At 46.9% G+C, this 11,677-nt stretch overlaps 1 protein-coding gene across 1 annotated transcript in view; it reads left to right on the forward strand.

Annotated features, from left to right (window-relative positions):
• Positions 1-9,580, forward strand: part of shdb (Src homology 2 domain containing transforming protein D, b) — a 15,362-nt gene extending 5,782 nt beyond the window's left edge. The window contains exons 4-7 of the mRNA XM_068743749.1: positions 5,104-5,181; positions 5,864-6,038; positions 7,866-7,985; positions 9,394-9,580. Of these exons, the coding sequence (XP_068599850.1) occupies positions 5,104-5,181; positions 5,864-6,038; positions 7,866-7,985; positions 9,394-9,580 (560 nt within the window). The remainder of the gene's footprint in view (positions 1-5,103; positions 5,182-5,863; positions 6,039-7,865; positions 7,986-9,393) is intronic.
• Positions 9,581-11,677: the final 2,097 nt, after the last annotated feature.

An 11,677-nucleotide genomic window follows, 5' to 3' on the forward strand; every position in this document is an offset into this window, starting at 1 on the left:
ATCAGGAGTCAGCGCTCTAAGCTGGTGTGAGCTCTGCCTTAGCAGACCAAAGCACTGACGGGTGAATACGCCAACATTATTTTCCATTCTCACACTTAATCCATAAGAGCCAATCCCCTTAATGTCGCTGGGCAACAGTCGGCACAGAGGAGAACGGGGCAGGAGAAGGAGGTACGGTAGAGGAGAAAGCTAATTGGAGGGAAACGTCAAAGCGTCTTCCAAGTTTATGGTATGCTTGGTGGGAACCCAGTGGCTGTTTTTTTTTTTTTTGGGGGGGGGGGGGGGGGGGGGGGTTGCAGTGATTCAGAGGGGAGGGATGCTGAGGAAAATTAATGGTCAGGTACTGTGGCGGATTCGGGGCGATTGTTGCAGCGTGTAATCAATCATCCGCTAACGCAGGCACGCATTCTCACACCAATGTCCCAACAGCCCTCCGTCCTCCGTGACACACTCACTCAGATAACACGCAGCAGGGGCCGGGGGGGGGAGGCATCGCAATCTGCCAGCGGCCCTTCATCCTCATGGATAAAGGTATATGCACATGTGGATTCTGGGCCGGTTTTCCCAGCGCTGATTATCAAGCATCTAATTTAAGGGTGAGAAGGGTTTGTGGGGGATGGTGGGGTGAAGGCGGGTTGGGGGGGGGGGGTTGCTGTTGCATACTCTATGCTGACTTGCATTGCATTCTCTCAGGCCCTTCTGAGAATGTCTATAATTACAGCTTCACAGCTCAATGATTTAATCGCCGGGATGAATATTGCATGTTGCAGCTATTTTCTTTTTAACCTCCGTTAGCGAGGTAATGTTTTTGTCAACATTGAGTTGTTTGTCCGTTGACAGTGGTAATTGGAGTTGAACGTGTGTGGAAAGCGTTTTCTGTGTGGCGGGGGTTTCTATTTCTTTCCCGTGTTCTCCTTTCCAGTGGTTCCCAGTTTTAATTCCGCCTCATTAGAGGCCAAATCTTTAGTTGGTCTGTCTCTTTAGAGAGAGTCAGTGGGTCGTTTTGGGATGTTATATTTTGCTTCTGCAACCTTTTCAGAACCCAAGAGCGCCATCTTAAAGGTGACCTTTTGTTTTGGCGACATGCACAGTGTTTATTTTCCCAGCTGGTGGCATCTCCGTTTCTGCGTGTGAGTCTGGTATAAAGGTGGAAGGCCCTTCTCGCCCTCGTGGGTTTTAATCAGTGTTTGAACGCTGTCACCGCTTCCACCTTCCAGCTCAGATTACAGCACTCATTAATCCCTGGCAGTCAATAGACACTCGTGCGATAAAATATTGGCCCGGCAGCACATTCAGCACCAATTAGTGAGCCAATGAAAATCACGGTCTCATTACCTCTCTGATTTGCCACGCCTAGCGAGTAGATGTTTCATGTTTCGAAGTGTTATTGTCCCATTTGTTGCAGAGGATGGTCGTATAATGGTGGAGGGGAGGCCGCGTGATGAGATGAATCAGACAAATCGGCTGGAAATCTGGGTGGGGAAGGTGAACGAATAGCGTCGCCTCCCCTGCCAATTATGTATGATGTACTACTGAGCTGCAGCCGGCAGCATCCGCCGCTCGTTCCAGTGCGGCCGCTCATTAGGCAGCAGCAAAAGAGACGAAGAGCCGTGCAGGGAAGCTCCTGAATGCACCATCGCGTACACCCTGAAGGCGGGAGCGTGACGTGATGGAACGGGAAGCTTTTTTTTTTTAGCAGTCACATCAAATATTTCAAGACGACTTCGTAGTTGCAACATTTTTCATTTATTTATGTCCTGTGGTCATTTATAAATGTTGTCAATTATGCACTACTTTTTTTTTCACGTGCATCCGAGATGAATGGGAAACCTCCGTGGTGGAAGTATAATAGCTTTTATTTGCACGGCTATAGAAATGTTCATGTTCGGTGGTGCAGAGCGATTTATCGCCCAGCATCTGGGTTGATTCTTCTTTTACGCGGATGTCGATGATGTCATCAGTGTGAACACCGCTGACTCTAGCCGTCTGAATCTTCCTTCATCCCAAGGTTGACTTGAGGTTTGAGAAACTAGCATTTATGCTATTCTTTAGGGAATTTGAAAAATAATTCCAAAGCTATCCTGAAGGACGCTGTTAAGTGGTAAAGCCAACAGAAGTTCCGTTTTTCCAGAGCTTCTTTGAAGAATGGGGAGTGAATGCGTGTGTTATGTCTGGAGCCGTTTGCTCTGACAGGACCGAGCATCGTCTCCTGTCGTGATCTGCTGTTGTGCATGTCCCAGTGTGAGAATGAAGAAAAAAAAAGACAATTAGATTTCCATTTCTGGCGTGATTCTGCTCTTTGTAGCTGTAAACGGGTCCCGGGGCATCATGTCACTCTTTCTTGCCCCCCCCCCTTCTCTTTTCTTTCTCCCTCATGAACCTTTGCTGACATTATTGAAAAGGCCTGTCCTTCAACAATTCCCTCTTGCTGACCACTGCGAAGGGGTCCGGTAGAGCGGTGATGAAAGTAGGATAGAGCAAGGAAGACGATGAGAGATAGCGCCCCGCATACAAGAAGATGGGTGAGAGAAGGAGGAAGGAAGTGAGAGGTGTAATTAGCACAGAGATTAAGATGGTGAGAGCTGCATGAAATTAGGAACTAATCTATTGAGGGGAATTAATCTATTTTATGTTAAAACACACGGAACATTGTATATTAAGATGCATTTAATACCAAACTTGTATTATGAAGGGGAACCTGTGGGATGCAGGATTGCATTTTTTTTCCTTTTCTAGCGTAAGGTTTTAATTGCTTGTCCTTACGGGGGCTATGTTGCCCAGCTGGAAGGTCTTTGTCTTTGGGCTGCAGATGGGCTGCCAGGGTAGCTTGAAAACAGATGTATTCATTAATGGGCCGAGTGAAGCTGTGCTGTTCTCATCCTTTACTGCTGCCGCGCAGATTTCAGCCAGCAGCCGAGTCAGCTATCCATCACCGGCGTGTGTTTTGTGTGCACCACCGAGAGGAAAGCCTCATCTGGTCAGCCCCCCCCCCCACTCTCTCTCTCTCTCTGTCGTTACGGCACCAGGCACATGGGGATTTTTTGGCAGACCACAATCTACTGAATTGCTGTCACCTGTTTCATCTGCGGGGTTCAAATGGCAGCATGAACTGATGAGATGCACCCTCTTTCCTTCCAGGGTAAATACGGCGGAAGATTTTACCCATGATTATTGGCTTTGGGCGCAGCTTTGAGCCGCTCCTTTGTCTCTGAACCGTTAGATTATCTCATTGTATTGTGTTGGAAAACAAAGGGGAGCACTAAAGGCCCTTTTGTCTGACAGGTCTGAGATTTAGGCTTTTGTTGTCAGAGAGGAGTTCGGGCATACGCGCGCGCGCGTGTGTGTGTGTGTGTGTGTGTGTGTGTGTGTTACCTGCCAGTGGGTACTGCTGTCAGTCAGCCTGGTACAGCCTGAAGATTTTTATCCTACATCAAAGGACAAGTCTGTGATTTTAAAATAAATCTATACGTGACTACATTTCTTGATGCCGATCAGATCTATTCTGACAGGCAGTGGAAAGACTCACCCAGCAGTCCCGTAGCAGCTCATCTCACCTCAACCCTCCCTGACCTATATAGTGAGCATGCACAATGTGAAACCGTCACCCGATTACATCCACGCAGCATGACCTGCCCCGCCTTTTAGTTCAATGTCTGTATTTAATGTAAGATGTAATGTAAGATGTAAGATCATAGTTCAGGACTTTACCGGGATTCACTTAATCTAATCATGAAGTTAATGGCTGCTTGGATAATATTAGTTTTGAGCTGATCAATGACTGGATTAAACTGCCATAATTCAGTATTTTGATAAAGATGTGCATGCCCAGTATTATTTTTTTTATATGCTACTTTAAGGATCGATAATCTTTAAATGGCATTTAAAGTGGTGCAAACTGTTGAAATGTTTTCTCCTCTGTTCTTTCAACACCTCTTCCTCGCTGAGAGGCTTGAGCACATTACCTGATCTATAAGAAACTCTCGCCATTCATTTCTTTCTTTTCAGTTGTGCTGCGCTTTCACTTTACACCATCGCTGTTGGCGTGGGGTGGAATGGACAGGCGGCAGAGGACGGTGACGGTGGAGTTTCGGGCCGTCTGTGTGCATTTAGGTATTTTGCGTTTTGCGTGTGCGTCTCCCACTGAGGGGGTGCCACGCCACGCTTTAATCCTGGCTTCTGAGGAGGTGCGGCCCACTCCAGATGGGGGCCATTGTACTGCGTCGTGCATCAATAATGCACGGAGAAGCCAGAGAAAGTGGCTCCTCAATAATTAACTAGGTAGGGTGAGAGGCATGTATGTACAGCCTGGGCCCCTCTCCAAATGCCCATTCAAATGGTCTTTGATGTTGTGGGCCCTGGTGGTGGGGGGGGGGGGGTCTTTAGATTTGGCGGCTCATTAAGACATCACCCCTCTCTCCTTTTATTTGTATTGTCATCCACTTTCGCTGTGAGCAGGAGCTTGAATATATTGGGTGAAACTTGCATGTTGAATGTGTGTGTGTGTGTGTGTGTAGATGGCCGCCTGCCACGGTAGGTAGATAATGAGCTATTTTCAGCCCCCCCCCCCCACACTGCACTCGAATGCGGACTGTGAGGCACAAGAACTCCTGCTGTGTCGACATTGCTCTGCGGAGATCGGTCCTTACAGTGATGACTGTAAATAATGCAGACCTGTCCTCTCGGTTTAATCATCTTTGCTTTAGTTTTTTTTTTTTTTTTTTGGGGGGGGGGGGAAATCACATGGGACAAATGACTGGAAAGAAATATAGAGTCAGAAGCACCAAGACAAGAGCCCCCCCCCCCCCCCCCAGTGTGATGACACATGATAGTAGACACAGTTGACTACATGTCGTAGCATCACATCCCCTCACCCACTCTGAACAAGACTTTCCTTCCGTGCATTTCTCATCTCACAGCTTTTACTCTCGCATTGGAATCTGCGGGCAGATAATTTCCCGTCTCGCTTCTTAACCATCGACACCTCGCTCTTACATCTCCCTGTAGTTAACTTTGTTCCAACCCATCTGCTGTTTTCACACCCTAGCTCTCTCTCTCTCTCTCTGTCTCTCTCTCTCTCTCATCCGCTCTCCACCCCTCTATTAGAAATGAGGGAGTTGTCGGAGTTGCCCTGGCCTTCCCCGGTGGGTCAGCTGGAGGATGAGCCCCCAGTCAGAGAACAAGGTGACCTCCCACCCGGAGCACATCCCTCCCGTCCTTTATTGCCCCTAGCGTTCATGTATGCTCCCACCCTGACCTTCATGACCCAAGCCTTTGTGCTGCGTCTGCTCGTCCTCCACCCAGCTGCCTGCATGTGCAGCACCCGCATCTGTCAGATGCGCTTGTCAGCTTTTTTTTGTGTGTTTAAAGCACTCCCTGTCCCGCCGTATCCCGCCATGCATGACAAGCTCTCTGAATTAGGGTGTCTGCTTTGTTCCTGTCAGGGTAATTAGTTTCGCTGTGGTACCCTTAATGTTTAATTACAAGTTCTGTAGATTGCTTTGCACCCAAACCTGGTAAATAGCACCGAAGGCTACACATGATTTGCTGCAGGACAGACTCAGCGGAGCGCACATCCAGGAAACGGTGTAGTCTCCTTTTAAGACATGCAGGGAAGACGCCATCTTTCCTGTCTCCATCTGCCCTCGGGGTCTAATAAAACTTTTGATGTTGGTAATTGTGATGATGCAGATAGTTTTGCATTCCGTCTCTTTTATACGTGGGGGGGTTCTGCTGCATGAAAGGTTTTTCTCAAGCTGATTTTTTTATGTTTACCCACATCTGGCTGAGAGCTTTAACCGTATTTGATCTTTGCACCCCCGTAAATACCGTGACTCACGTTTTTCTGCGCCCTGTGTGCCAGCAGTGCAGTTTGACGGCGCCGATTGGGATCGTTCCTCGTCTCCCACGGATCGGTTGTGTCCACCGGGGCCTAGGTCCGGCCCGCTGGCAGGAGGCGGGGTGAAGTTTCGAATGCCACACGAAGGACACTCTATGGTGGGGGAGAAAGTGGACCCTACCCTGCCCCTGGAGAAGCAGGTGTATGTATGCACTCCTGTTAAAAGTGCACAGTGCCGTATATTTCCATTTAATCAGGATAAGAGCTTTACATGTTGGGGTATTCACTGACTTTTGAACCCTAATGATTGAGTGTCTCTGTTGCCACTAATTCAATTACCTTTGCTGTAATCGGGGATAATAAAAGCAGGTTGGTCTTAAAAGGAAAAATAGCAGTAAATAAAATACTACTGGTCTCTACGACCAGAAACCATCTGACAATCAAAATGCTTACACGCTGGTTTAGTAAAGCAAGCTGAGCATTATTTTTGCTTTGCAATGTGACAATCTGTCCATCAATCCTGATCCTGTTATCATTTGCATGGCTGCCATCCTTCTTTGTTAAACCAATTTTGAGAATTTGGAGGCGGAGATCTCACACACAAGCTAATTTATGCCACCAACTTTGAATCATTCCAGGGTGTGGACGCATTAAAGCAAAGCGCTTGTGCGTTTCGGTTAAGGAGCGCTCATCAGAGCTCGCAGAATTACGAAAGGTTAGAATGAGACCTAATTAAGTCTGAACATTAAAACCACACATTTACCTTCGTCTTGTGATTTCAGACATCGTTGCCGTTATTTATGTGCTGTTTCTGTGCACATAAAAGGCTGTGTTACTAATGAAATCCAAGCACATGACACCCTTAAGCACACACGCACATGCGCACACACTCGACACACACACACACACACACACGATAGGCAGTGTTCTCTGGAGGTTAGTAGTTGGTTATTATGCTCCATTACTCCCTGATGATCCCTAATGAGGTTTCCTTCTGCACCACTTTAAACAGAGAGGCAGAATGAGTGTCGACCTGTGGCCTTCGGCTCATACGCACAGCCGAGATGTGTCCGAGATCTTTACGGCAAATATTACTTTACTTCCTATTTAAGGAGTACCGTTACGTGTTGGTTGGTTGGTTTATGGTTTGACCAGATGGATTCCCCTGAGGAGGAGTCCTAATGACTTTGGTATGGAGCGTTACCCAAGCCATCCACACCTAAAAGGTTTAACAGAATCTAGCCGCATCTTAACAACCGTTGGATAGCAGTTCACACAGTCTCATGAATGCTGCCTTCAGTTTACTTATCGTTTGCATTTTGGATGGAGGAATTTGCCGCCCACGCCGGTGGCTTTAATTCTGCGTTTGCGTTTCCTGAGTTTCAACACGTTTATCCTGCTGTAAAACAAAAGGAAGAAAATGAGTTCCGGGCTCCAGCGGAGAGAGCATTGACTAAAAAGCTGATCTCAGTCATTTCAAGACTAAATAGATTGATCTGCTGCTTCGGATGAAGTGAGATGACTCTGGTTATTAACTTTTTCAGCAACACCAAAATCATCAAAAAATATCCTCTAATGAAAATTTCAAGTGTATTAACCTACGGAGTTCCAAAGCAATGACATTCCCATTAGCTTTAGTTGGCACTCAGAAAGGCACTCAGAGAGCGCAGACCTCCGCCGAGCAGCTCATTCCCCTCGTAATTAGATTTACACCGTCTACATGGTGATCTGGATCATCATCTAAAAGGTTCTAAATTGTCTTTTTGTCTTTATACACCAACCATGAAAAGTAAAAGTGAATCAGAGTTTATGTGTACTTTTAACAGATTTTTTAATCCATAAATGGGTTTTTCAGTGTTGAAATTAAATATTTTTTACTGACCTCATTCTGGATCAGATCCAGAAGGCATTTTGGAAAAAGCCTCCATTATAAGTAAATGGGAAAATGTACGTATCAGCTTTTGGAATCAGGTTGGTATTTTTTTCTGCCAGGGTCAGTGACTGAAAGCGTCTTATTGTGTGCTTACAGATGGTACCACGGCTCCCTGTCGCGCTCAGAGGCAGAGTCGCTGCTCACGCTGTGTAAAGAGTGTAGCTACCTGGTGAGGAACAGTCAGACCAACCGCTCTGACTACTCCTTGTCTCTGCGGTAGGACGCACACACAAACACCTTCAAAGTCATCCTCCAATCAGCATCGCTGCAGTTTAATTGCACTCCTTTCTTTTTTCCACCGTTTGACTCAGGAGAATGTGTAAAGTGTGTGAAGCCACCTGAACTGCCAATCTCATATCGCAGTCTTCACGCCTTCCCATCTGTCTCTTCCCCCCTCCCCGACCCCCCCCACTCAAGATCGCTGCTGCAATGACTCCTCTCCCGATACTCATTTGCTTATCTGGTTAAATTTCCCTTTTGCAATTTCCATCGTCTTGGCCTCACATGTCTCCCCATCATGCCCCTGTCCTCACCCCATCCTTGTCCCTTCTCCCTGGCGTCCCTCATTGGCCCCAGCGGGCCTTCTAAGTGGTAATCAGGCAGGTAAAGCTCACTTCAGTGCACACATCATCCTCTCCATAATCACTAATGAATATGAATTACCTTCTGTGAGCCCCACAAGAATCTGGGAGGGGGGGGGGGGGGTGATGGTGGAGGAGTAGGAGAGTAAACAAGCTCATGCGTTTAAAAGAACGGCGCAACTTTGATGCATAAACGCATTTTTCCTCAAGCATGAAGGTCACTTCCTGTACCAGTTACTGCGCCATTTGGGATTTGGAAGAATTAATTACAAATCTATCAACCTTCCAGAATTTCTATGAAGATGCGACTGTCTATCAAATACAGGAGGTCATCAACTTACGACCTCTGACTCGCGACAGTTCGACTTTTTTTTCGACTTTTAAGGGTTTTTTTTCTTGGTTTCACCCACGATGTCGACCGAGAGCAAATCGTCTCTTTCTACTCCTCATTTACAGAATCATGGCGCAGCTTGATATACTTACGGTAATTTAACATGGGCCGACTTGCTACCGAGGCATCTTACAACAAAACCCTCGGAAGCCATTGTGGTCGTAAGTTGACGACCCCCCCCCCCCCCCATAGCAGTTCTAAACTGCCTGAACAAAGGCTGTTTCCTGTTGCACCAATGTAATTTGTTCTACTGGAACAAGGACGATTACGGTGACATGCTTCAGCCCTCGTCTTCGCCCGCTTCTATAATTAGATGTAAACCGCGACAGGCTGGCTTGCTCTTAAAGGGGAAATCCTGTTGGGACAACCTGACATTTAAAAGGACGGAGCCAATATGGCTCTTCTCTCTCGCCTTCCCTCTATTAAGTCATGATTCTGTCCCTCATTATGTCACTTCTTTTCATATCTGCGACACGGCGTTAAATCTGCTCATCAAATTGCAGCAAAAAGCTGTCACATGGCGAAGTCTTCAAGGCTGCGCTGAGTTTTGTTGCCTACATTTGTTGCCACCCCCCCCGACACACTCCTTTCTCCTTTCGCCTGCGCTCCTACTTCATTTGTGTCAAATCTCTCTTCCTGTTTATCCTCTCAGGAGCTGCCAGGGCTTCATGCACATGAAGTTCACCCAGTGCAAAGACGGCAAGTACGTCCTGGGACAGAACAGCCTTCCCTTTGACACCATCCCGGAGCTCGTCCACTTCTACGCCACGCACAAACTCCCAATCCGAGGTGCCGAGCACCTGTCCCTGTTGTTCCCTGTGCTCGTGCAGACGCTCTGACCCGAGCCTGACTCTCGTCCTGCACTCCCAGGATTTCATTGTGAAAGGACACATGAATGTTGACAGGAGTCTCTTTTTTCTTTTTGGACGGGACGCCGTTTGATGATTCAACGCACCAGGATTTCATGACCCCGCCCGCCACTGCTGTCAAAGTATCTGAAACATCTGGAGGATCAGTTCGCACGGAACACGATACCTGAAATTCAGGCCACCTTTGCTGTAACTCCTCGCCCTCTTCTGTTTGCTGAACCGAAGGGGCCGACTTCAGGATTTTCTTTTCCCTTTTCCGTCTCTTTCGCAGCTGACTGGAACGCAGGGGAAGATGGCATAGCTGGAAGAAAGCTGTACATTCTGAGTGCACTGAAACCCCAGTTTACAGGACACCCACAGAGGATTTAGATCCCGCTGTTCCACAAAAAACTGGTAAATAAAAGAGCATTGCTGCAGCTGCCATATTTGGTCGATCCTTCGTGTCTCTACCAGAATCAATGGGTTAATGGTGCTGTAAAAAAATGGGACTCTTTTGTAAATGTTAGGAAATCTACATTTTACATAAACCAATACTATTTTCAAAGATACATGTTTTGTTTTTGTTTTTACCAGCAGCCGTGATGGTTCAGATGTTTTTCTATACAAAACCAAACCTGTGACTTTCTCATGTTGCTCGTTCATTGTAGGCAACAGAGCAACTGTGTTGCGCTGGTACTGGTGTTGACCTTGCTGACCTGGATCTCATGTCAGTTTCTTGTGTTGCATTTGGTGGGTGATGCTGTTTTTGTTAAAAAAAAATAAAAATAAAAAACTGTCACTGGTTCCATTGTGTTTTTACTGACTTGAAGCTCCACTTGGAGACTGAGCAAAAAGATCCCAATCAGGTGATAGCAAACGCTCTCTCTGACGATTCCCTCACCCTCTACATGTTTGCGTTCTGCCCGAGGCATCACATTCTTGTTGGTGAAGTCTGTCCGAGTTAAATACTTGTCTGCCTGGTTGCAGCGTCGTGTGACAGAGCGGCGTGGCAACTGCCTCCAAACACGTTTTCAGCCTTTGGAAAAGAAAAATTGAGGAATTATTTAAGTCGTTATGTCTTCATCTGAAAAATATATTTCCTGATTTGTACTAATTATTATTTTGACCATTTTCTATCACTTGTAAAATTGAGGGTACGTACAATTGATCTGCTGCATTGAAGTCTCTCATCAGTATTCAAAGCTTTTCTAAAGTGTGTTAATTCTACATGTAGATCTTTATGCAGATCAGTGGCTCCCAACTCGGGGGGGCTGGAACCCCCTGAAGGCTTTCAGAGATGAATCGTGGTTAGAAATAATGACTAAATTCTTTGACGCAGCCTTTTGATGGCTTCACGTGTTTATTTTCACCATTATGGTTGAAATATTGATCCAAAAAACAAGTAGAGGAGGGGTGAACGAGTGCTGAAGGACCCGTGAACGGGCTCTACGGGTCACCTTCAGTGAAGGTTGGAACTTATAGTGTCGTTAAAAAATCATTTTAATCTTGTTTGATTCAGAGAATCAAGAGAAAACATTTCCTGAGTCTGCAGGTTTAAAAGTGGATCTCATCAGAGTTCCTGCAACAGACTCATTATCAAGCCAGAAGAAGGAGAAAGAGGCACAGAGCACTTGGCTAGATTGTAAACTTCACAAACACAAACACACACATTCTTGCTTTCCTTCATCAATTAACAGCAGGGATGGGAGGGAGAGGGTGAGGACTGGGGGAGGAAGGTGTGGATGTGGAGGGGTGAGGCAGGCCTCATTATTTGGGCTGCGCTGCAGTGAAAGGCGCTGGGATTGCTTTCATTACTGAGTGAAATTAAATAGTGGAGGCTGATTACCCGTGTGACGGAGGGAGGAGACAAGCTGGATCGCTCTCTATTGGGGAGGAAGGAGGGGGAAAAAGGGAGGGGGGGGGGGGGGGGGCGAGGAAAGGGAGAAGAACAGGAGAGGAGGTAGGAGACACTGCCTGCCTAAACGTCCCCAACAAGACTCCAAACAAGTGTGTGTGCGCGGGTCTTTGTGAGGCACGGTGACATGCAGGGGGCTGCTGTACTCCCATTTTTCAGTCTGCTCCCGAGGG

Source organism: Brachionichthys hirsutus, chromosome 9, assembly GCF_040956055.1.
Source record: "Brachionichthys hirsutus isolate HB-005 chromosome 9, CSIRO-AGI_Bhir_v1, whole genome shotgun sequence".
Classification (NCBI taxonomy): Eukaryota; Metazoa; Chordata; class Actinopteri; order Lophiiformes; family Brachionichthyidae; genus Brachionichthys; species Brachionichthys hirsutus.